The sequence below is a fragment of the Sciurus vulgaris genome (assembly GCF_902686455.1).
Source record: "Sciurus vulgaris genome assembly, chromosome: 12".
Lineage (NCBI taxonomy): Eukaryota > Metazoa > Chordata > Mammalia > Rodentia > Sciuridae > Sciurus > Sciurus vulgaris.
This window is the reverse complement of record NC_136473.1, coordinates 104211152-104234859: the sequence shown is the minus strand read 5'-3', so window position 1 is coordinate 104234859 and position 23708 is coordinate 104211152. Positions and strand designations below refer to the sequence as shown.

Below are 23708 nucleotides of genomic sequence, written 5' to 3'. Positions count from 1 at the left end.
CCAGCCCAAGGCAACTCACCAAGGCTTCCAACCTGGGATTCTTGGAGCAGAGGACATACCCATTTATGTATGAGGACAACCCATCTGTGTTGTCCTGGTACACAGCAAGCCAATCACTGGTAAAGGATTGGACATTTTATTTTATTATTAATTTTTACAAAAGGTTAGTTTTCTCAGCATGTATTGAAATAATTACAACTTCAAAACTGTAATTTTATTGGTAATTTCATCTCAGATAAGACAGGAATAAGTTCAAGCAGGAATAGTCATTCAATTTAAATAAAAATATCCAGAAAATGCTAAATACAGATTGTATTAAAATGTGGTCCCCAAACAAATAAATAAAACCCCATGAATCCCTGAAATTTTGAGAACGATTATCTCAGTCCAGCCTCACATTTCCAGATCAGAAACAGACTCAGGAAGGTCAGGGGCTTTACTGAAGGCTTTTTAGGGGAAAGCACTGTGACCATCGCCTCCTGACTGGAGCTGGGTCTGCTTGTCTCCCAGGCCTAGCTCCAGTCACTGCTGAGGAGAGACAGGGACGATGGCGTCTCTGTGAGTGCTGCGGGGTCTAGGCCCATGCCACACTGCTGTAGAAATACCCTGTAAGCCAAGTCCCAGCTGGGACCAGTTGGTGCTGCCCTGTCTCCACCACAAAGGGAGTCCAAGGACAGTGATCATGACTTGGAGAGGCCAGGGCCTCAGATGCCAGGCTCTAAGACACATAGCACTGAGGAGAAAAGGGCTAGGACCCCCACAGCCAGCTGAAAGCCCAGGGATGGTGACTCAGACATGTACACTCGACGACATTTAGAGAATAAAAGAGGGACGTCTTGATATCACCGTTGGGAGGCAGCGCCCTTCGAGGTTTGTTCTCTGTGACAGTTTACCTCGCTTTGCCAGAATGTGGCTAGGGCCCACGAGCACCAGATGCTGACAGGTTCGTTCTTACAAACCCCAAATGCCTACAGGTCTTAGTCCCAAAGCCATCTATCTTCTCTGCAGACAAGGTGTAGGAAGGAGATGAGGGCTGAATCCCTTAATAAGCACCTGGTGTCTGAGCTCCCATCTGGATCTCCAGAACAACACTATCATGGCATTGGGACAGCAGAAGTCCCACCTCAGGCCACCCCAAGCAGTTGTATAAATCCCAAATGTCGGCATGGTAGCCAGAGCCCAGCAGGTCCCTGGTACTACTCACTGCTACCAGCCACAGCAGGATACATCAATGGACTGACATCAGGTGCATCCCAAGTCAGAAGGCCACCTGACTCATCTGGGGCTATTCACAGGTATCAGCAGCACCGGTAGAGGAATCAGCAGGGGCGTCATAAATAGGAAGGCAGCAGCAAAAAGTACCTGACCTTCCCAGATTCATCATAGAGAACCCCTCCCCAACCTAGGGGGGGACCTCTGACATCAGCCTCTCACAGAGGTAAGACATTTAATAAATTTTAACACATACGGAGAAGTGTCACAGCTGGTTTTATAAGACAAGGTCTAAAAACTCTCTGTCCACCCTGAGCCTCATCTGCATGGTGAGAGCCACCACTAGCTCCTCAAATCATCAGGTATCTGTCCCCTCACAAACCCACCTCATCATGACATTGTGTTTGGAAGCATAATTCTACTTCCTTTCTTAAACAATGACATTAGGCAGTTCGCCGTAACGGAGTGTTTTAACACAGTCTGGCATTTCATAAAAGTCTACTGTGTGCATCAAAGTTGAAGCCAAGCAGGAGCCATCAGATTTACAGGGGAGAAAAATAGCATATTTGCTAATAAGCATCCTGTTTAAACTTCTCTTGTCAAGGCTAGGCACAGTGTTGTTTTCAACATCTGTCTTGGCTAAACCCATCAGTACCTCTCAGGCGAGGTTAATGTGCTTGGATTTCTCCTGAATTGGTGAATACCACAGCCTTCAATTTATAGCAAGAACAATCTTTGTCAAAGCCTGCCTTAAGTGACAATTATAATCAATCTGTGAGGATGGGACTAAAACCAGCAAGTTAGCATTTTTCACACTGCAAATAGGACCCTGGTACTTCTCCCAAGTTGTGAGATTTTAGTCTCTAGGCTCTGAAGACAAAATGAGAAGAATGTACTAGATCAGGCTCAACAAACTATGGACTCTACTCCAAATGCAGCCCACTGCCCATTTTTATAAAGTTTTATTGGCATGCAGCCACGCCTGTTCATTTACATAGTGTGCATGGCTGCTTGGGTTCTGAATGGCAAGTGAGTGGTTGAAACAGAGCTCACGTGGCTTACCCTCTGGCCCTTTAAAGACCCGGGCCTAGATAACCCCTGGCATAGGCCATGCTGGCTAGTGTTCTCTCCATGGGTGTATGGCTGGCTATACCTACTAAAGCAGCCAGGGCCCGAAGGTGTGGGTTTGAGGTCAAATTTAAAGCAACCTCAGGTCTGTGAGAAAATCCCAAAACTTTAATAATCAGCAGAACATGAGGGAAAGACGATGATCTGGAGGAATGAAAATGGCACCAGGGATCAGAATCTCCGAGTTTTTACAATGGTCAGGAGCATAACCCCCCATTCTATGCCTGTTCTTTGTGGTGAAGGAGAGAAATAACAATCCCGGTATGTGTAGATGCCTGGGTAGAAAAGCAAGTCCCATAATGACATCATTTGGTTTGATTAAAAAATAAATTAGTGAAGTTCTTCCTGGGAAGTTGGAGCTAGGACTTTCATCTTTAACCATAGGCCACCTGCTAGGAAACCCTGTAAACAGTGAAACAGATGTGGCCTAACAATGCCCAGGATATACATGGCCACATCCTATAGTTTGTCATGGGCCTATTCTATTGCTCTGATGTCCCTAATTGCCTCAGTCTTTTCCCTGAGCACAGCCCCTCCAGGACTCCTATAAGAGGTTGCTATGATCCCAACTACTTTTCTGGCTCCCTAAGGTACTGGGTCCCTGGGTAACATTGCATGCAGAATTATTACAGGCAGCTTGCATAGCACCCCAAGAGTTTACCTAGCTAATATTTACTGGATGCTTCCCATGGGTCCAGCACTGCAGGAAGTGCTTTATAAGTATCAGCTTATTTAATCATCAGAATAGTCCTAGAAGTAGGATTTAGCATTACCCCCATTTTATGAATAAGGAAAGTGAGTTTAAAGACATTAAGCAATTTGTACAAGTCACTAAAAAATCTGTGGTAGTGGTAGAACTATGACTTCAATTGTTTTCTCTCTGGTAGCAAAGCCCTTGCAGTAAACTATGTCACTAAAATTCAATACCATAGAACTTAGAGTCCTCGCTGGCTTCTCAATAATTAGTGTGAGCTCAGAGACAATTCCAGGCTTCTTTGGAATGGTAGGTCATATTGCCCAGTCCAGATCTGCACATTTTGAAGCTCAGAGACCACACCATGATAGCATCCCCAGTAGCTTTATGAGCCGTCCTAATCTGCATCAAGTGAAGGGATTCTGCTTTCCTAGCTAAAAGAAGTAAAAGATTCCCAGCCTGGAAAACTAGAGAAGTAGGCCAATCCTGACACCACCAGCTAGGAGAATCTTGTGACAGAGACGAGTCTGGCATCAGAAGTCTTGAATCTTGGCTTCACCTCTCATGGCCTATGTGACCTTGGGCCTATAATTAACTTTCCCTGAACCTCAGTGTTCACATCTGGAAAGTGGAATTAACACCACTTTCACAAGGTTGCTGTGGAAGTTGATTGATACTATGCATAAAAACGATCTCATATAGTGCCAGTGATATTAAGGCTTAGTAAGCGTTAGCTTTATTACTATGAATATTACCAGTTTTGAATATTGATTTAAACCCAAAGGAGATTATGTCTCCTACTTTCAAAAGGATCTTCAGGGATTTGGAGGAACTAAATACTCAAAAGTAAATTGTTGGCTTCTACATCAAGTGAACTAAATTGCTGAACAGGATATTACATCAAGTTGTTAAAAGACGTCAGTATCCTTGTGAAAATTTGCCCTCTTAGCTATATTCCTTGCTGTCTGGGAAGATGGAGAAAGCTTTAGGCCTCTATGAATGTCAGAAAAGAGAAAAGAATTGTAAAGAAGGTGTAAAGAATGGAAAGGAATGAAAAAGAGTGGAGACACCCCACCTGGTGCCTGGTTCTGCCAAGGGCCACCTTCAAACCTTCAATATTAACAAAATGATTAAATGCTCCATGAAAGCAGAATCTTTTCTTATTCATCTTCTGCCTGGTTAGTATCTAAAAAAATCTCCAAAGCCTAAAGAATATTGTTGAATCCAAGAATCAAAATCTAAATGAATGAGTCAATGATTCTTTTAAGTCAATGGTAGGTCAGTACTGCTTGTAAAATACTTTTACATTTTTCTAAAATTTTCCTATGAAAGTGTGAGAGTATACAAATGAAGAAAGTTAAGCTTATTGTTACATGACTTTCACAATTCTGGAGCTGGAATTTCCCAACGACTCTCTTTTCCTCCTGCCAGTAAGCCCACCACCAGCTGTGAGGTGGTGAGACAGAAGCCAAGGCGAGCAGGTGGGTTTAGCGGAGCTCAACGAGTCTGAGCTTCGGGGGTGAGCGGCCTGGTAGGGCCATGTTCCAGCATGGCAGTGGGTCCGAGGGCTCAGAGAGTTGTCAGAGCCAAAGGAACGATGGGGGGAAGTGTCAGATTAGTCTCAGCAGACAAAAGTCAGCCCAACAATGAGAGCTGGTAAAGAAACGGGAGATGATTATATACTGACATTCACTGTGGGCCAGGGGAGCAGTGGGGTGCTTCTTAAAGCAAGAAACTAGACTCTCCCAACTATCACCATTCAAAGTCTAGTTCTGTAAACTAAGAGTTGTTTAACTGTGGGTAAGTCACTTAGCCTGTCTGGATCTCGGTCCCCTCACCTGAAAAATGCCCTAATAATAAATCCTATTTCATAGTATTGTGATGAGGAAAAAAAAAAAATAACAATATACATTGAAAGCACTTGCAACAGTTCCTGATGCATAGCAAATGAAAAATCAGATTTCGATGATGAAGTAGATGCTGATGGTGATGATGATGTCTCCGGTATCTTCCGATTGTCTTATCAACTCTACAAGTTAGGTCTTAGTATGCTTGTCATGCTGAAAGAAGAAATCAGGGAAGCACCATTGTCGAGCCTCTGCTAAAGGAAATGACCCCCAAGTGTGACAGGAACAGGAATGTGCTGTGTGAGTCCACGTTCCACAACCACAGCAGACAGAAGGACAGACACACAGCATGACATGGGCAATGAGCTGAATCCATCTGGCTGAGGAGTTGGAATTGGGGAAGGGGGAAGCAGAGAATTCTTTTTAATACCTTTATTTTATTTATTGTTTTTTATGTGGTGCTGAGGATCAAACCCAGTGCTAGGTAAGTGCCCTACCACTGAGCCACAACCCCAGCCGGAAAGTGGAGAGCATTTAACAGCAGCAGGGTCAAAGTTGGAAGCACTGGGAAGCTGAGAGAGGGAAGGAGGGGACACAAGGGAGGTGACTGCAAACATATGAAAGCATCATAATGGAGAAACATTTAAATGGTAGACTAGGCAAAGAAACTAACTCAGCAACAGAAGCAACAGGAGTAGGTGCCAGAGCCCGGTCACAACTTTGGAGGCTGAGTGATAATAACATAACCTGGGTGCTGCAACCCTCCAGTTCCAGGCATCATGGAAATCTACGTTTTGGACGTTTTAATCAGGTGAACTACAGTGAGACTCCATTATAGATAAAGAGGCTGAGTGAGGCTCCACTCTCCAAAGCTGAAGACCATGTCCAGCGCACTCATTCCCCATAAAGGTTCGTGAATTACCCAAAAGGGTGAAACTAGGACTTGCAGCTCACTCTTCCAACTCAAAATGGAGGATAGCTCTCCATTACAAGCTGGCTCTTGCTTTATAGGAACACAGAAAGCACAGAAGGAGAACGGAGTCAAGCCAGGTGTGGTGGCGCATGCCTGTAATCCCAGTGGCTCAGGAGGCTAAGACAGGAGGATCTCAGGTTCAAAGCCAGCCTCAGCAAAAGCAAGGTGCTAAGCAACTCAGTGAGACCCTGTCTCTAAATAAGATACAAAATAGGGCTAGAGATGTGGCTCAGTGGTTAGAACCCTGAGTTCAATCCCCAGTACCATAAAAAAGAAAAAAAAAGAATGGAGTAGCTGAGCCACTGAAAAGGCTAACAGATCTGATACCTGTGCCTGATGTATTTTAGCGAGAGACGCAGAGTCAGATGAAGGAGGCTTACATGCCAAACCTTGCTTGGCCCTGGGCACAGCCCCAAAGTAGACTCTGGCACCTCTTGGCTTTAGCGCCTCAGTCTTCCATACAAACAGAGCAAAGAGGTTTGTTTTAGGGGTCTCATTGATTAAGTTAGAAACTGCCTACCGCCCTCCCAGTGGAAGGCAAAATATTCAGTCATGGCTTCGGCAGGTGGTGATATGACCAGTCAGTCAGTCCCATGATGGATGGCTAGAATCACTAGCAAAGTCTTCCTCAAATGAAGACAGACATGCCTTTTGTCTTTTCCCACTTATTTCTTTGGTTCTGTTCAGTTTGGAAACATAAGACATGCCTCAACTCCTCCATCAGTTTCCTGATCATCAGATGGATTGACCCTGATAAATTAGGGCTTCGTGAGTTAGATGAAGCAAATATCAGCTGGCCACAAACCTGCAGAAGTGACCCTGATTAATGAATTTGCTAATGAATTTTCATAACAGATTTGCTGAAGGTAAAAGGTGCTGACAGAAAACTCATCCAGCTCTTTCTCCCTCTTGTCCTGTGGACACTTAATAAATACCTGATGGTCCTGATGGCACACGGTGATGACCCTGCTGGGGACTGTTCTTCCCGCCCCTGGGATGTGCCATGCTCTATGAGTCAAGAAACTCAAAAAGTAGCATGTGCTACTCAGGCAGCTGCACTGGACTTGAATGCAAACTCAATGGCAAGGATGGGCCCTTGGGCACAATGTCATTAGACCCCAGAGGCTCCCACAGGTGTGTTCTCGAAGGCCCAAAAGTTACTTGTCCAGAATGGAAGTACCCTAACTGACATTCTATTTGCTGGACTTTGGGACACTGAGATAGCACCTGCAGCCTCTTTTGTTCCCAAACTTTGTTCTTTACATTGTTCTCTCAAGTGAGAACTCTATACCTTGAGCTTACCTGGAGCTCCCAGGACCAGGGACCCTGAGGACAGGTGAACACCTCTGGTGGCAGGCAGCCATCAAAGGTCATGGGAGACTGCAGGTACCAACCCGTGGCCTTCACACAGCTGGGCCAGTGGTCCTGAGCAGCACCCAGGCTTGATGGATGGGTTTCATTCACCAAATGCTCATGGGGACACACAGAGGCTCAAAGATACATTCCCCCAACAATTGTGAACTGTGCCTAACTATAGGCTAAACTATTAAAGACATTTCCTGCAAGTGGAAGTTATCAAAATAAAAACACAGACGGCAGACAGACAGATGAATAGACAGGTATAAAACTGAAGCATTTTAAAAGGCTGCTTGCTGTGAAAAAATGTATTCAACCAGCCTGTATGTGTGTAAGAAATGTATTAATACTGCTATCTTTAATGAGAAGATGAAATAGATAGATAATACTGGCATTGTATTAGGTACCTTTAAATTCTTTTACATACTTTAAGAAGAAAAAATGTACACCATATGGTAAATTAGCAGAAGTACAATGTAGAAATTTAAATCCACAAAGAGTCAATATCTGATGTAAATTCATATTAAAATCTAGTTTTCTGCAGAGTAAATAATTTATCTTATCACTGAGGAATTTCTTGACTTTGGGTTTAAACTCCCACTCAGTTTTAATTTATCAATTCTGCTTCACTTGTTGAAGAGTTTGCAAAAGAGTATCCTTGTGTACTTTCATGATTCTAAATGTCAATTATCTTGCAAAATTTGAAATAAATCTCTTCAGCCAAGTTTGAATCATGCAGGAGGTTAAAATACATCATTTGACCCTCAAAGCAATAATGTAAGATTTCAGGAGGGAAATCCAATTATTCTACACAAGAAAGAAATGGTGCCTCTTTGGAAAAAATAATTCAAAAAATTTAGGATATGATTGAAACATTTTTAAAAAAGCAAAAGCTTTTCCAAAGTTTTAAATTGCCAAACTCCCAGCTGGGGTATTGGTTTTCTGCAAGACCTCGATTTTGCTGTTGACAGATTTATCCTGGGCAGAGTATAAAAGAGGACTTGCAAATTCTCATTCATATAGTGTTTAAGGATACTAGTATTGTTTGTATTTTGTGTTTAAAACAAAACACAGTAAATGCAAAATATGAAAATAAACTGTGGACCTTGGATTAAGGTAACTCAGATGAGGTCAGTGTAAACACAAAAGGAGAGAAATGCAAACCCGAAGGGTTTCACAGAATCACAGTTCCCTTGGAACATATCGGAAATACTCAAGATTATCAGTTATTTAAATATACACTTTTTCGACAAGGGAGAGACGGTTGGACAAACTCATATTTGGATGATAACCTCAATTCGTCTCTTTTACAAATTATGTGATTTTGAACCCATCTGAAAGCTGTCACTATTGATCATCACAGTTATTAAAAAAAAATAGCCCTGCTGTTGTCATTTCTTAAGTAAGAGAGTCGAGGCAACACGATTTTATTTAGGTTCGTCTCACTATCCAACACTGCTACTAGTCAAAGGATTTCACTACCTTCTGGCTATTAAAATGCTGCCACTCCAGATGCTACTCCAAAGGATATGGTATAAAGTGAATCAAATGAAGTCTACCAATCCCCGAGTCTCTTATGAAGAAGCCACCAGAGACCCCAGGAACGACATCTTCAAACAGGATACCCTCAGGCTTGATTTCTGAGCCGAGGGCAGACACCCGACTTCGGGCTTTGAAACTGTTTCTAGAACAGAATCCTAAGGATTGGAGAGGCAGCCTGCGAGGGCGTGTGGTGTGGAATGGGAATGGAGGGGGGATGGCTGGGTGGGCTGAGGGCGGCTCCGTTGACCCAACAGTCTTTGGCACACATGGGCTCGCATATTCAGCTCACCCCGAGGTCTCTGTTCTCCCACAGAGGTCAAAGGCCTTCCTGAATCTTTCATGGACCTGCTGGCCTGTCCACATCCAAGAGCCATGCCAGGGACAACACCCGAGTTCCTCCCTACCTTTTGCTGTGCCTTTTAACTCTTCCTCCTCTGGTCTGACAGAAAACTACATGGAAAAACTGAAATAAAGCTGAAGGATAGTTTTCTTCTACTTTATTTGGAAAAGACAATGTCATTGGTGGTCTGTCCTGGGGGACCAGCAGCACATACAGGAGACATCGCAGAGATAGAATTAAGGCTGACTCTTCTTCACTCTCAAATTCAGTGTCCCCTGCCCATTAATCCCTGCCCAGGGGACAGCATAAAAAAGCATTAGCAATGTAGGGCTTCTCATAGGGTTGTCATATTTTAAGAGTGCACAGTATTTCCTAAACCCCTTTGGGAGCCTCGATCAGCACATCTCTGTCTTCAAAGCCTCCCACCCACACATGCGCCTATCTGGAGAACATGCTGGGGCACCTTATCCTGAGAAAGGAAGGTAGGGTCCTTGCAGTACTGAAGCTATGGGGCAGCAGCCAGGGGAAGCTTCAGACTGTCTTTGGGCAGTGTGTGACACTATGCACCTGCCCCGCCAAACTCACCAATAGACATACTGCCTGTCTCAAGTTCTAGGGATCACAGTCTTTCTATCAGAAATAGTCACACCTCATATTCTTCCTTGGAAGTCTCTGTATACTTTTTATACCCTACACACTTTTTATGCCTTGCGGGGGAGGGTGGGGAGAAAAGAAAAGAAAAAGAAAAAGAAAACCAAACCAAACAAAAACTACCCATGACCACCACTGCTTCTCCCATGGATGGGCGGCTGGTGGACAGTCCACCTCTGCACCCTTCTTTTCTATCAGATCATGTTATCAGCATGAAGACAATCCCATCTTTGGACTGGTAAGGCTGTTCTCATCTCTCTCTGGGAACTAGAAGCCACACTGATGAAGAACCTTCTGAGAGAGGGGACACTAGGCTTTGAGGAAGGATGTGTAGATATTATACCTCCCATGTATGCACCTCAGTCACTCTGTATGTGTGAGGTCTAGCCGTCTCCTTAACTGCTGTCTCTGGCCTTACCTAGACATTGAGGTTTACCATTTGCGGTTCAAGGACTCTCTTTTCTGCACCATGTAGTTTAAACAAAGTGCCTGCGTTCATGCAAGTAACCTGCCAAGCCAGTTATTTATGGGGGGTACTGACTGAAGCAAAATATGGGAAGCTTACATGTTAAGATTTTATCAGAGATTTTTATGGGGAAATTTTCCATCCTCGATTTTTAGATAATGGAGATTTGTATATATCTAAAATGTGCTCAGTTTCCTTTCCATAGAACTAAACTGCATATAGTGATGGTAACAGAGCAATAGATGAATCAAAGTTAGACCATGGACTAAGCTGATTATGTGTTGGTTTTTCCTAATAGTAAAATACCCCAAGCCCTCGCATACTAATGGCTAATCAGTCAAGTCTCCACCTGCTCTCAGGCTACCCTATGAGCAGACAGTATATCAGTTTATCAGTATAAAAAGAACATATAAAATACCTGGTGAAACAGGATTTTCTATCTCCACTAGAAAATTCACTCATTTATTCCATAATGGTTGATTAAGAATTAACTATATGAATGTGCTGTTCTAGGTACTGGGATTCATCAATAAATAAAGCACCACCAGACACCTCTGCCCCATTCCTGACATTGCACTTACTCTCTAGTGAGACTATAGGACACAAGTTCCTAGAATTTTAGGAAGCATCTTCTAATTTTCTTGAGGTCTCACATTTCTACAAGACATAGAAGTGATACTGATGGTAGTTTTGACTGGGGCTAGAGTCGGGAGCAAGTATCTCTTGACATGCCCTTTATTGTAAAGAGGAGAGAAGCCAGGATGCTGATTTCTCCTGACTGGGATAAGTGAAAAGAGAACTTGGGAGCAGCAAGCAACTTAGAAATCCAGTCATTCAGCAAACATGTATGGAGCAACAACTCCAAGATGCTCTGATGTACTAGTTGAATAATTCCATTCCAAGGCAGCTACCCCATATCTAGGTGTGCTCTTAGAGAGAGTGGCTGGGGAACTGTGCTGTAGAAATACCTGCAGTGACTACTCGCAGCATGAGGGGCTGCATTTCTCACAAATGGGGAGGGTACTTATTACCATGATCAATGGTTATTACGGAATTGGGTCTCACAGGGCTACGTCTATGCCTATTGTTTGGATCTTGTTCATCTCACAAGGATTCAGTCTTGGAAGCTTTTTCCCCAGGGCGGTGGTATTGGGAAGTGGTGTGGAACCTTAAGAGGAGAGGGCTAGTGGGAGCTCCTTGTCAACTAGGGGCATGCCTTCGGAAAGGGCCGCAGGACCCCAGCCTCTCTAGCTTCCTGTATGGTGATGTGATTTCTGTCTTGCACACACCCTTTTGCTATTGCATCTGCCATGGTGTGATGCAGCAGAGAGCCCTCACCAGAGCTGAGCAGGTGCACATGCCATGTCCTTGAACCTCCAGAACTATAGGCTGAAATCTTTTTCCTCATAAGTAATCTATCTCAGATATCTGGTTAGAATAATAAAAACTCAATTCTTACATTTATGGCCGTGCTTCCCTTACCATGACGGAGATGTGGAGGATCCTCAGTTCCTCTTCAGCTGATTCATGCTGGGGTTCTTCAGTTGGGTCTTGCCCAGGGAGACTTGGGGCACCATCTTGGTGATGGATGTGAAAAAGCAAAGTGCCATTCTCCAGCCACTGCTGCCTCCAGCGTACTAGGGGGATGTCCTCTGTGTTCCCTGAGATCTCTAGAGGAGGAACACCAAAGGCCGAGGTTAGAATCTGAACAAGGTTTTCATCCTCTTCCTTGCCACTTGCACTAACCAGCCAGTTCTGTCCAAGGCAACAAAGGGCTCCGGACTACAGTCAGGTTAGACTCACTGCTGCTCACCGAGCTCAAGGAAGGGAAGGGATCCTTAGAAGAAGAAAATTCCCCCATCAGTCTTTCCACCATCAATCTAGTGAGCCAGGTTCTCACGCATTGAGAAAAATACTGAGGTGCAAATTCGAGTTCTTCCCCTAGTTCTATGATCCATAGCATCCTTCATACAGCACAGTTTGAATACCTGATAACCCCCGAGGTAAATACAAGGTTGTTTGCCTGTTGTAAATTTGAAAGTATGAGTTCCCCAGCAATTACTCCTAGACACACCAGTGAATCTACCATGGAGAGAGTTGGTAATTACTGTGCAGAGAACTGGCATTTATGGAATAGTCCTGGGAGGTTACTGCAGAGCTGCTGGGGCTGACAGGCTATTTCCAAAACCACAATCATTTGCTGCATAGTCCACTGGAGATGTCGGATAACTTGCTATGACAGGTAAAGTAATGTTTTAATTCCCTTAATTTCTTTCTCTTCAGCCTTGAAAGCAGAGGTGGAATGCATGAAGGGGAGGATGCAAATCGAGCTCTTTCCGTCCAGGCAAACACTTGCTTCTCAGGGGTCCAGATCAAAGGCTGGACAACCACCAACAACAAAACACCAAAACCCTGCTCTGCCCTCTGTACTGTAGTCGACGTTAAGGTCGTGCTGCCGAAAGACCCCATTGTGTGCCCATCCCTCTCACCTATATGCCTAAGTAATACCATCTTAGAGCTTCGAGACATCCCACAGTAGAGAAACTGATTCACTCAGCCCCGCCTGAACTCCATTCATTCAGCTCTCAGACCATTTTACCTTTAACAACTATTACCACATATGGGACCAGTGTTCTTGCTAAACACATTTTAACAAACCATTGCTTTATAAAATTTTGTTTTATAATATATATTATTATTATATATTAATATATTTTACACATATATATACACACACATATATACACACGTATGTATATTAATGCACACATATATATCCCATTGATATAAAAAAGATTTAATAGACACATTAAGAATGTATTCTCATCAAGTATCACAACCATAAAGAGGAAAGCAATTTTAAATATTATGGAGTTTATAAGCACCTTTCATTATTCGCAGGAGGGCACAAATGACGCTGTTTATTTATCTAGTCCTTCCTCTAACCAGCAGACATCGGGCATGCATTGTGCAGCCGACATTGTGCTAGGCACTCGGTGCTGACTGGAACAAGGCCCTTGGCGAGTTCCCCAACCCACCCAGAGTGAGCTAAGGTAGCAGGCATTTCATTAGGGGTGTGACTAGCTTTCTTGGGAGCAAAGGAGAAGGAAGGAGTGATCGTGCCTGGGTGGCAGGAGGAAATCATTTGTTTAAGTCAGTTTTTTCAATGCTGTGGCTAAATGACCCAACCAGAAAAACTGTAGAGGAGGAAAGGTTTATTTGAGGGCTCACAGTTTCAGAGGTCTTGGTCCATAGAAGGCCATTTTCATTCCTTAGGGCTTGAGGTGAGGCAGACATCATGGCAGAAGAATGTGGCAGAAGGAAACAGCTCACACCAAGGTGATCAGGAATCAAAGAGAGACTTCACTTGCCCGATACAAATATATACCCCAAAGCCACGCCCCAATTCCCACTTCCTCTAGCCACACCCTACCACTTCAGTTACCACTCAGTTAATCCCTCCCTGTTAGGGGATCAAATAACTGATTGGGTTAAGACAACTGTTTCTCCTTGGAACATTCTTGCATTGTCTTACACTTGAGCTTTTGGGGGACACCTCACATCCAAACCATAACAGCAGTATTCTCAGAGGAAGGTGACACTGGTGTTGGGCCTGGTGAGCGGTCCGTGGACCTCCTCTCAACAGGTAGAGGAGGGAAAGGATGTTCAGGAGAAGAAGCACCAGGATAAGAAGGAAGGAAGAATATCAGTGCGCCCTTTCTGGGTAGGCCACTTAGGTTATGGTGTGAGCCATAGGTCACTAGCTTGTCCCAGAGGATGCTGACAGGACTGCCAATCGCCTCCTGCTGTCTCACACACCAGGGAGAAGAGCAAAGTAGACAGCGTGAAAGAGGGCTGAGAAAACGGGACCAAAGCCCCCTTCATGCTCAGTCCCTCTCCCGATTGCCCTGTTGGATTGGTGTGCCATCCACAATCTGGAGCATGACTGGCATAGCAGAGGGAGTGAGGATGAAAGATCCCCTGCACCTTGGTCCCGCACGGCCCCATTTGTTAAGTGAGGTGGGGATACAGGCTTCCCGAGTCCATCTTTCCTGCGAGGAGGCTTTCCTGATTTCCAGGTGAGGAGAAACCCTCAGAATATCTCTGAGGGTGGGCATTTGGAGCAGTGGTCACCATGCAAATGCTCAGCACAGATGCCACAATCACACTTGGACTCTGGCCCTTCCAACCAGTCCTCATGCCTCCACAAAGCACCAGAAGACTTGTGAGAAATGGTGCCCCATAGTTCCTGTTCTGCAGTGGTAGTAGAAACCAAACCGTCTCCTCTCATCACAGACAAAAGCAAAAACAGAAAAACATAAGCAGTCCAGCTCCTAAGAGAGCACCAAGGCATGATTAAGTCACCTAGAGCAACACACATGCAGCCTAGGACTTATTCCACACCTGCCTGAGTGCCACTCAGTCCTTCCTATAACCACTGAGAAGGATCTGGAGACTCCTACCTCCAAATCACTTAACAAACTGGATTTCTGTTTCCCTGGAGATCCTCATCAAGTAGGCAGGCTCATTACCTCTTTTACAACTAGGGAAGCAAAAATGAGGAAATGCCTGGGCTGTAACCCCAGTGTGACACAGATCAGGGACTGAGATGGCTGGACTATCAGATCCCTTCTACCCACAGCACAACCAGCGGGCAGCATGACCTCAGAGTACACACAGAGGAAGTGCTGAGCAGAGGCCATGCGGTCATTTAGGATCTTCTGTGGCATGCCATTTTGTATGAGGTCTTAATGTGCCACGACTTCTTTTTTAAAATTTTAAATACAATTCGCATGCCATAAACTCACCCTTTCAGGTCTATAATTTGCTACGTTGTGCAACCATTCCCATTGTCTAAGTTCAGAATATCTTCATCAAAAAGAAGGCCCATATCCCTAAGCAGCCCATGGCCCTTTCAGAGGAAGAAGATGTTCTGTCCTACATCTTCAGAGGGGGAACACCTAAGGTATTCCAGATACAGTGGAGGACTGAGCAAGTGCACCCACCTGTGAGTCAGTGGGCTGCTAGCACAGAGGCCTTGCCTTGTAGGTCAGGCCACTGAACCCATCTGTGAGTTATTCATGTCCATCCCTCCAATGGGGACATCATGATTCTGCCCAGACTAGACTCACTACAGAGGGGAAAGGGGAAGGAAAGAGGCCACCATGCCTGCTAAGAGCACTCGTCTGTGTTTAGTTTCAAAATACTTACACAATGATAGCTTCTTCCTTGGCTTTTCCCCCTCTCTTGGCAGGACCTGACATGGAAGAGCTCAAATCTAAACCAGGAACTTATTTACTTATGCTATGTCTGGCCTGGTCAACTAATGAAAAACCACACAGGGCACAGTAAATGTCAATTTCTTCCCCAACAGGAGTGAGATCAGAGCTTGGAACACCAGTGTAATCATGTTGGTCCGGGTTTCAGCAGAATATCTCAAGAAGAGGAGAAATGCAATACAAGGCAGTCCGGAAACCCCGAAGGGCAAGTTATAGGAGGTCATAAAATAGTCCAGCCCAAAGTCATCTGCATTGCCAAAGAGGCTCCGATGGAAACTTCACTACATGTACTGAATAAAACAAGTGTCGGCAGGATCCTGCATGGGCATCTCAAGACACCACAGGTGTCACCAGGTGACACCAGTGCCATCATCATACTGTGGGCCAGGATACCTAGAAACATAAGCCGTCCTGACTGCACCATGTCCATTCTTCCTTTCCACAAACCTCACATCCCTCAGCACCTCCCAAAATTTCAGAACTGCCTGGAATACATGGAAACCAGGGTGCCATTTATTCTTACATACGTCTTATTTGGATCACAACTCGCCATTTAGAAAATTGTGCTAAGTGGTTCCTGCTCTCAAGGAGCTTTCAATCTAACAGGACACTTAAAACAGGGCAATGAATGAGCCCTCTGCATAGTAATAGCAGCACTGAGTGAGAGGCTGGAGCTTGGCTCCGTGTACATGGATGGGAAGAAAGAAAATGGGTAATAATGTTGGGAGGCAATTCCAAATGAAGAGTGAATGCAAAGGGATGAAGGATAATCCACGTTTGCAGAACCACGAGAGGTCTGGTGAAGTGGCGCAGGGAGGACAGAGAAGAATGGCTGCAGACCTAGGCTGAAATTCAGACTGGTATCAACAGCCAAAGTTGTGAATACCAGTTTAAGGAGTTCAGGGCTAATGGAAAGTCGTCTGTGGTTTTGCTCAGCAGAAGTGAGAGCTAAACCATCATTTAGAATGATCAGGAAGACCCAGAAAGAGAAGGGAAGATAAACTAGACTCGGAGTCTCACTCTGACTCTGAGCATACTGTATTCTGCAGGGACTAAAGCTGTGAAGGGGAACGCAGGAGCCTGGGCATGGTCTGAGGAACTGTGGGCAAGGTGCTCTGCTTTGAGGTTTCTGGTCTGTTTAAGAAGATCTGGAGAGATGAACTTCAAGATCGTTTGTAACTTCGATATCCTATGATTCTACGTCGGGAAGGGATATTAAGTTCAATGTTCCAAATGATATCACGCCTCCTCTCAAGTATAACATCGACTCCTTCCCTCATTTCCCTTGGCACTCAGACCGGATAGGTTTGAAGGAACTGGACCAGAGCCTCCCAGACCCAGGCCCTCTTTACAGTGGACGGCACATGGCAAGAAAGACTCTCATTCATCCTCCTACAGACATGTGATTCCCAAGAGCTTCTTCAGCCACAGAGGACTGCAGTGATAGGACATCAGGCAGGGAAAGTCACAAGAGAGAATCATCTGGGATGGGGAAAGGCAGAGAGAAGGAGATGAGATGAAATCACTTTTAAATTGCCTTAGTCATTGTTCTAAAGTTAGCTTGTGTGCTGTGAGCTTATAGTCTCTTTGTGGGGTGAGCTCAGGACACTCGAAACTTTGCTGCAAAATTCTTCCTCTGGTCTTACAATTTCCCTGTACCACCAGGCCCTTTTCCTTCATGGGGTGTGTCCTAGTGGTTGAGAGTTCCAATCTGAGCTGGAAAAGCAACACATCCTGGCAGGATCAGAATTTGCCCCAAAAGACCGGATCCATGATGTCCTTGCTCAAAGAGTTTGACTATTTAAATTCAAATATGGATTTGAGCTGGGAAAATTCTCCAGGACCTTTTAATTCACTGAATTACGGTACAGTGGCTTAGAGCAGTCCAGCATCCTGGGACCCTTTTCCACTCCGAGCAAGTCTGAGTCTCAAGCTGAATCCAGCTGAGTTGTAATGAGGTTACCGCGGTTGCCAAGGTCAAAGCGGGAGGAAGCATTAACTTGTCGATTCTTGGCCTCGTGTCGAGGGCATCTGAAGAACTGACCCTGTAAGTCTTTCAAGGTTGCGGATGCCACCCCCTGATGGCCATTACTGACTGTTGAAAGACCTCCTTAGATTTTCAAACTTGCTGTTGGTTTCAGAATCTTGCATCCAAACCAAATCTAATATGCTTTCTCAGGGGGTTCCCCAGAGCAGAGTTAGAAAAGGACTGGATCAATTGGAGGACAAGTAAAATGCACTGCTCAGATAGGTCCCTGCTGATAGAGGACTGGGAGGTGTCTAGGGGGTCTTAGTTTTGCTTGGTTGTTTTTCCATTATATTGAGTGTGATATTATGAAGAGCCTTCTATCCCTCCTGAAATAATTACAAGGAAAAGAGGACATCTCTAAAAATAGAATCCAACCATACCTCCACCTGTGCTAGCTCAGTGGCCATTATGAGTTTCCCTTGGTGATGAAGATTAAGCTCAGAACTTCAGTAGTGATAAGTCGGCTATCTAAAACTAAGAAGAACAAATGGACCTTGGCCATCAGATGGTGACTATCACTAAGGTTACCAAGGACAGGCTTACCACAGATAGAACTGCCCCCTTTTCTTTTGTTCTTTTTTACTCTCTTTTTTCCACCCTCTGATTTCAGAGTTTGAAAGATATTGATGGTGGACCTAGTTTCCCACATGGTTTCATTATGGTCTTCTGACTGAAACCATTAACAGTGGCATTAACTTTCAACACCTTTGTAAGAAAATAACCTGCTGGAGTCAGGGGTTAATCACAGTAGGGGATCACTAATTATCCTGCAAATCTTCACCCTGGTATCAAATGTGACACCAGTCTTTAATGTCTCTGGAACAGCAGCCTCCAAAGACCCCAACCTGTTTCATAAACAACAGCAGCAGCACATTAGTGTCCTGGCCATCTGTGAAGAAAGATGAGGGGCAGATGAGGAGCAAACAAAGGAGAAGGTGGCAGAAAGGACAAAGCCAAGAGGCATGAGGAAGTGAGACCAGGCAAGGAAACCAAGGCCTTGGGTGGAGTTGGTGGGCCTCTGAACCGCTCTCCAGAGGGACCATCTGGCATGGAGTTCTGAGGTAGGAAGATCCCAGGTCCCAGAGTAAGAGCCACAGAATAACAGCACACTGCCAGGTCTAAGTTCAGCCAGCATGGATGGCAGGCACACGGAGGGTTTGCTTGAAGTCTGTGCCCTGAAAGACCCAGCCAAGTGAACAACGGAATGGAAGATCCTGTAGCCAAGTTCTTCTGTGAAGATGTTCAGAGACCCATTAGCACACTCTCTGTGTGGAGCTGCTTCCTGTCATCACATTCTTCGTCCTCTGCCTCTAAGGACGAAGGCCAGGCTTGAGCGATGGCCACAAAACTACAAGCAACACATGCTTCAGAGCAAGATGGCTTAAAACTTCAAAAATCTCTCATCCAACAGCAATTTCCTCTCTCAAGTCACCAGAACCTTCTAGAATTGCTGGGAATTGGAATAGAAATTTTCATTTGTACCCAGGTGAAAGATAATAGAATTCCTATTCCCCCTTCTTGGTGACATCTGCCCTCATGGCAACTACAAGAGGCATGGAGTGTTACTAATCCAATGGAGAGAAACAGAATGGCAGGTTAGAGACAGTGCCGCACAGCGGCCCTGGAGAGTGAACTGCTGCCATCTCCGGAGCTCACTCTCCTCATCCATCTCCCAGTGATGGGATAAAGGTCTCTGGCGACTCTCTAGCACTGACCCGTTCTTCACACAAAACCAGTTGTCACACCTGGCTCCAGGTAGACCTGAGTCAGGTGCAGGTGTAGTGCACTTCTGCATAACAACTGGCTAAAAGTCTCAGATTCTCCTCTAGGAGTTTGGAAGGCTTCCATCTCAGCCCAGCCTGTTGATTTATATGCTAAGGCCTGGCTGGAGCAAAGCCCATGTGAAACCTACCAAATCTCCAATCTTGGGTCTCCAATAAGAATCATCCACAGAGAGAGGCTGCCCAGTGTTTCCAGTGAGTCGCTGACCCTTGATCAATTATGCTCATGTGGATAAGGGTAGTCTGGATAAGAAAGCTTCAGCTGACCTCTCTTGGTGGCTCCACCAATATCCCTTTATAGAACTATTCTCTGAAAATCTGAAGCATTAACTTCCTTTAAAGCTGCCCACTCACCCACTTCTCCTTTTCCAGAACAGGCAAAGATGGACTCAAATGAGCCAACCCAGGGAGCAGGAGTGATAAAAGACAGCCAACAAGGACCACATAGTCCATAGTACGTTGTCTCTGAGGGCAGCTGGGGGCGGGAGCTGCGGGAAGCAGAGGGTGGCTTTTTAAATCAGCCTTGATGGGAAGCAGCAAAGCTTTCTATGGATGCTGCTGGAAGTAGGTCACTCCACCCTACTCCGTGCTGGCATGAATAGCAATCCAGCAACTGCAGGAACATTCTATTTACCTAGCCATGGAGATGAAAACATTCCTGTGGGGGAAAAACGCAGCCAAAAGGTTCTGACACAACCAGAGAGATGAGGAGGCATTCAAATGGCTTGTGATTTCATCCAAAATGGTTTGCTTGTTCCTGCCACTGTGTTTCTCTGGATCTTTTCAAACCTCTGCAAAGAGTTTATCCACATGATACTCATTAAAGTCTCATTTGAAAAGGGGAAAAAAAGCCCAAAGCTCTTTGAAAAAGGCCTGGTTCTCCGAGACGCAGATGTACTGCTGAAAGGATTTCATACATAGATCTAGTTCTATTCTCCACTGCCACCCGACTGACCTTTGTAAATTGAGATAACGGCACACATTTAACAAAATCTGACATCAAGTAAGATGTGTAATAATATTTAAACTCTGGAATGTTAAAATATGTATTTATAGATCATTTGGTACATTGTGATGAGAATAAGTCATTTTGAAGCCTGAGCTTTCACAACTGGAATTGTGATTTTAGCTTCGTAAGTCCTTGGGGATCGCCCTCCCTGCTGTGGGGCATTGGAAGTATTATGGACACCTGGGTTCGGAAATCTGGAACACTGGTTGCAGATAGTGATAGGGAAACTGCCTACGAGCCTCAGTGGGAGTTCTATTCAATCTGATCCTCTCTCTTATATTCCTGTTCTTTCATTAACAGAGAATTGAGCATTTGCTGAACTTCTCTGATCTTGAACAATCTCTAGGCTCTCTGGTGCTATGAGTCTGGCCCAATAAAATAGATGGAAATATGAATCGATATTGACAAAATATCATCTTCAAATGATGTACGAAAGGTGAATAGCCTGTATGCTGTCCTAAAGTATCTCAGTTCATCTCCATTTCTAATCAGTTCTCATCCAGTTGTATTTCTGTTCTTATCTGTGATTCAACTCAGTAAGTAACGATGTCCCTATTATGTGCTGGCCTTGCTGAGAAGCTCCTCCAGCATTCCTGAGATAAGGGAGTCCTCAATGACCCCCTAATGTGGGTGTGCACCTCCCCATTTTACAGATGAGGAGCAGCCTATTTGATTTACCTACTTAGTAAATGTCAGAATTGGGGGGAAGGGAAATCTCAGGTCTCCTAGTTCTAAGGTCCCTGTTCCTTCTCACAATCTCAACTCCCTTCCCTCACCGTGCAAATCCCAATCTTGGGGTAATACAAGCAAATGCTGAACAGTTTCTGGCATTTAATTGTTCAATAAACATCAATATCATCATCATTATTAACATCGTGTTGGTTGCTGTCATTACTAGCATCACTCACATAGATCTAAAATTGAGTGATAATCTTTGATAGAATTAAGCAAATGGTACCTTAAATGGTTCTAGTTGCTTCTAAGTCTTCCTAAGTTCAGGAGGTAGCTCAGTTCCAACTGAGGGATCTGGGGTAGTTCACATGTGTACCTTCCTGTAAGTGCTCATTAGCAAACGGGACACTCTTTCACTGTCTGATACAACTTCACTTATACTACATTTGCTTTAAGACCCAGTCACAGGGCCTTCGCTCAGGGAAGCCATGCTATCAGTGGCCACCCAAGACTGGCAATCTGAGGGAGCCCTAGTGAATTTACGGTCAGGCCCTCTGCAAGACACTTGTGAATTGGAATGGACAGTCTGCCCAGAGGGATATGGTGGTGGTGACTGGAGAGGGCACAGGAAGAAGAGGATGGAGGCAATATTAAAACAACAGTTGAGGGCTGGGGTTGTGGCTCAGTGGGAGAGCGCTTGCCTAGCACGTGTGAGGCCCTGGGTTTGATCCTCAGCTCCACATAAAATAAATAAATAAATAATATAAAGGTATTGTGTCCATCTACAATAAAAAAAATTCTAAAACACAACAACAGTTGAGCTTCCTTCAGGGGAAAACTGGGGTCTTGCCATAAATGACAAGAGCGTCTGCATGCATGTGGGACCTTCTGTTCCCACCTACCCTGGAGAGCCAGGTTTCCCGCCCCGTTCCACAGTTGGTGAGCTTTCACTGCCGACCACGAGAAGCGCCACCTTATGCAGGCAGCTTGGAGGGCAGCCATTTCACCGGGATCTTCTCTGAACTACTTCTCCTTAACATCAATGCTGTGTTATTTGGTCTGAGAAAGTGGAAGAGCGAGAGAATTCAAGAAGACTCAAGCACATGGAAAATCCATTATCGTTTCCATGTTACAACTTGCAAAGACCTTTCTTCCAGGTCCCCTTTTCACTTGTTAACCCTCTGTAGTACGTTTTTTAGAACTACAAACCAGAGACCAAGGAGGGTACGTGACAGTTTCCAGGGCTAAAGCTAACGAGATGAGAGAACAGGGCTGGAACCCAGCCTCCTGACGCACGGCGCAGTACACCTTCTACCAGACTGTGCTGTCCACCAGAGCGATGTTTACTTACACCAAGAACCCATGCGTCATTGTGCTTGTATTTTGGATAAATGACTCAGATATACAGAAGATACGCATCAACAGTAAACACCGTCAGGAGTTGGAAGAGTTTGGGCTCAGAGAGCCAGGAATGAAGTTGAGTTATCAACCAATTCACACTGTGCACAAATCATACAGCATTCTGATGTGACTTCACTGCGACAGGCTCCCTGGAGGAGCAGATCTGCTCAGTCCATGGTCCAGTTCCTGGTCTAAAGATGCTTGACACTGCCTTGGACCCATCTCTGCAGGCTAATTTGTGCAAGTACTTATTACAGAGAGGGTCAAGATGACCTTTAAATGACCTGACAGACAAATACCCCCATGGCAGTGTTGATCTAGCCATTTGGTCCCTCCTGGAGGAATAATTTAAAAGAATATAAGGCCACTTGATGGCTATGGTGTGTTACTGCTCAACAGAGAATAACACATCGACAGGACCCTTATTTACTGCCTCCCTTTCTATATTTTCTATCTCAATTCTGGGCTCCTCCCTCTGCTCTGAGCCCTGTGCACCAAGTACCCATTAAGGGCCTGGCAGTAGGAAGCGGGCACCATTATTGGCACCTTTTCCATTCCCACTTTGTTCTTCCACCACTTCACTGTGCCAGCCACCGCCGCCGTGTGTCCCAATGTTTACATTCTCATGCGTACTTCCTGGTAGCCCTGCCCATTAATTACAGGCTGTAGTTAAAACAATGTTAGTTGAGTTTTACAAACTAATAACGAAGTGCTGGGTTTTCTGCTTCTGATGTGTAAGAGCACACTCTCAAAGAATGCAGCATAACCTTCACAAATGAGCCACAGCATGAACGCAAGTGAGAGCAACCGGAATGAGTGGATTATGGGTTTAAGTCAGGACTCGAAGACAGGAACTTAGGGACAGCTGTAAAATGTTGATAGCTCCTCTAGCTACTTCTCATTTGGAGGCCAAAAAGGCAGAGATGATTCTGCACCAAGGGACACTTGTCATCCCTGTCGTCAACCCTCAATCCGAGGGCCATCTCAGCTCCTAGCCTCAGACTCTGCCTCTTCTTTCAGAAACTGTCAGGATCTTGTTTTTGTTTGCTGTATCTCCATTTCTTGATCGGACTACACCTAGGGGAAAGAGTTCCGTGTGGACAACACCAGCTGGATGCCATAAACCCACCTTCCTTGAGTTTTGATGCAGCATCGCATCTTAGCTGGGTCAACATTTGGAGAACAGGGTCACATATACTTTATGTAATAAACATCCCTCTCTTCCTCTTTGCCTAGAATCACAGACTCCTCCGTATTTCTTTCACCCATAGGGGCCTGCTGCACCTAGTATGCATCTCAGTTTCTATTCTACCTACATGGAACCACAC

At 44.9% G+C, this 23708-nt stretch overlaps 1 protein-coding gene across 3 annotated transcripts in view; it reads right to left on the bottom strand.

The window, feature by feature from the left end:
• The window catches only part of ASTN1 (astrotactin 1), a 287138-nt gene that overhangs the window by 174935 nt on the left and 88495 nt on the right, over positions 1 to 23708 (bottom strand). For all 3 annotated transcript variants that reach the window (XM_079107250.1, XM_079107251.1, XM_079107249.1), the window contains exon 2: positions 11692 to 11879. In XM_079107250.1, coding sequence (XP_078963376.1) covers positions 11692 to 11879 — 188 coding nt within the window. The remainder of the gene's footprint in view (positions 1 to 11691; positions 11880 to 23708) is intronic.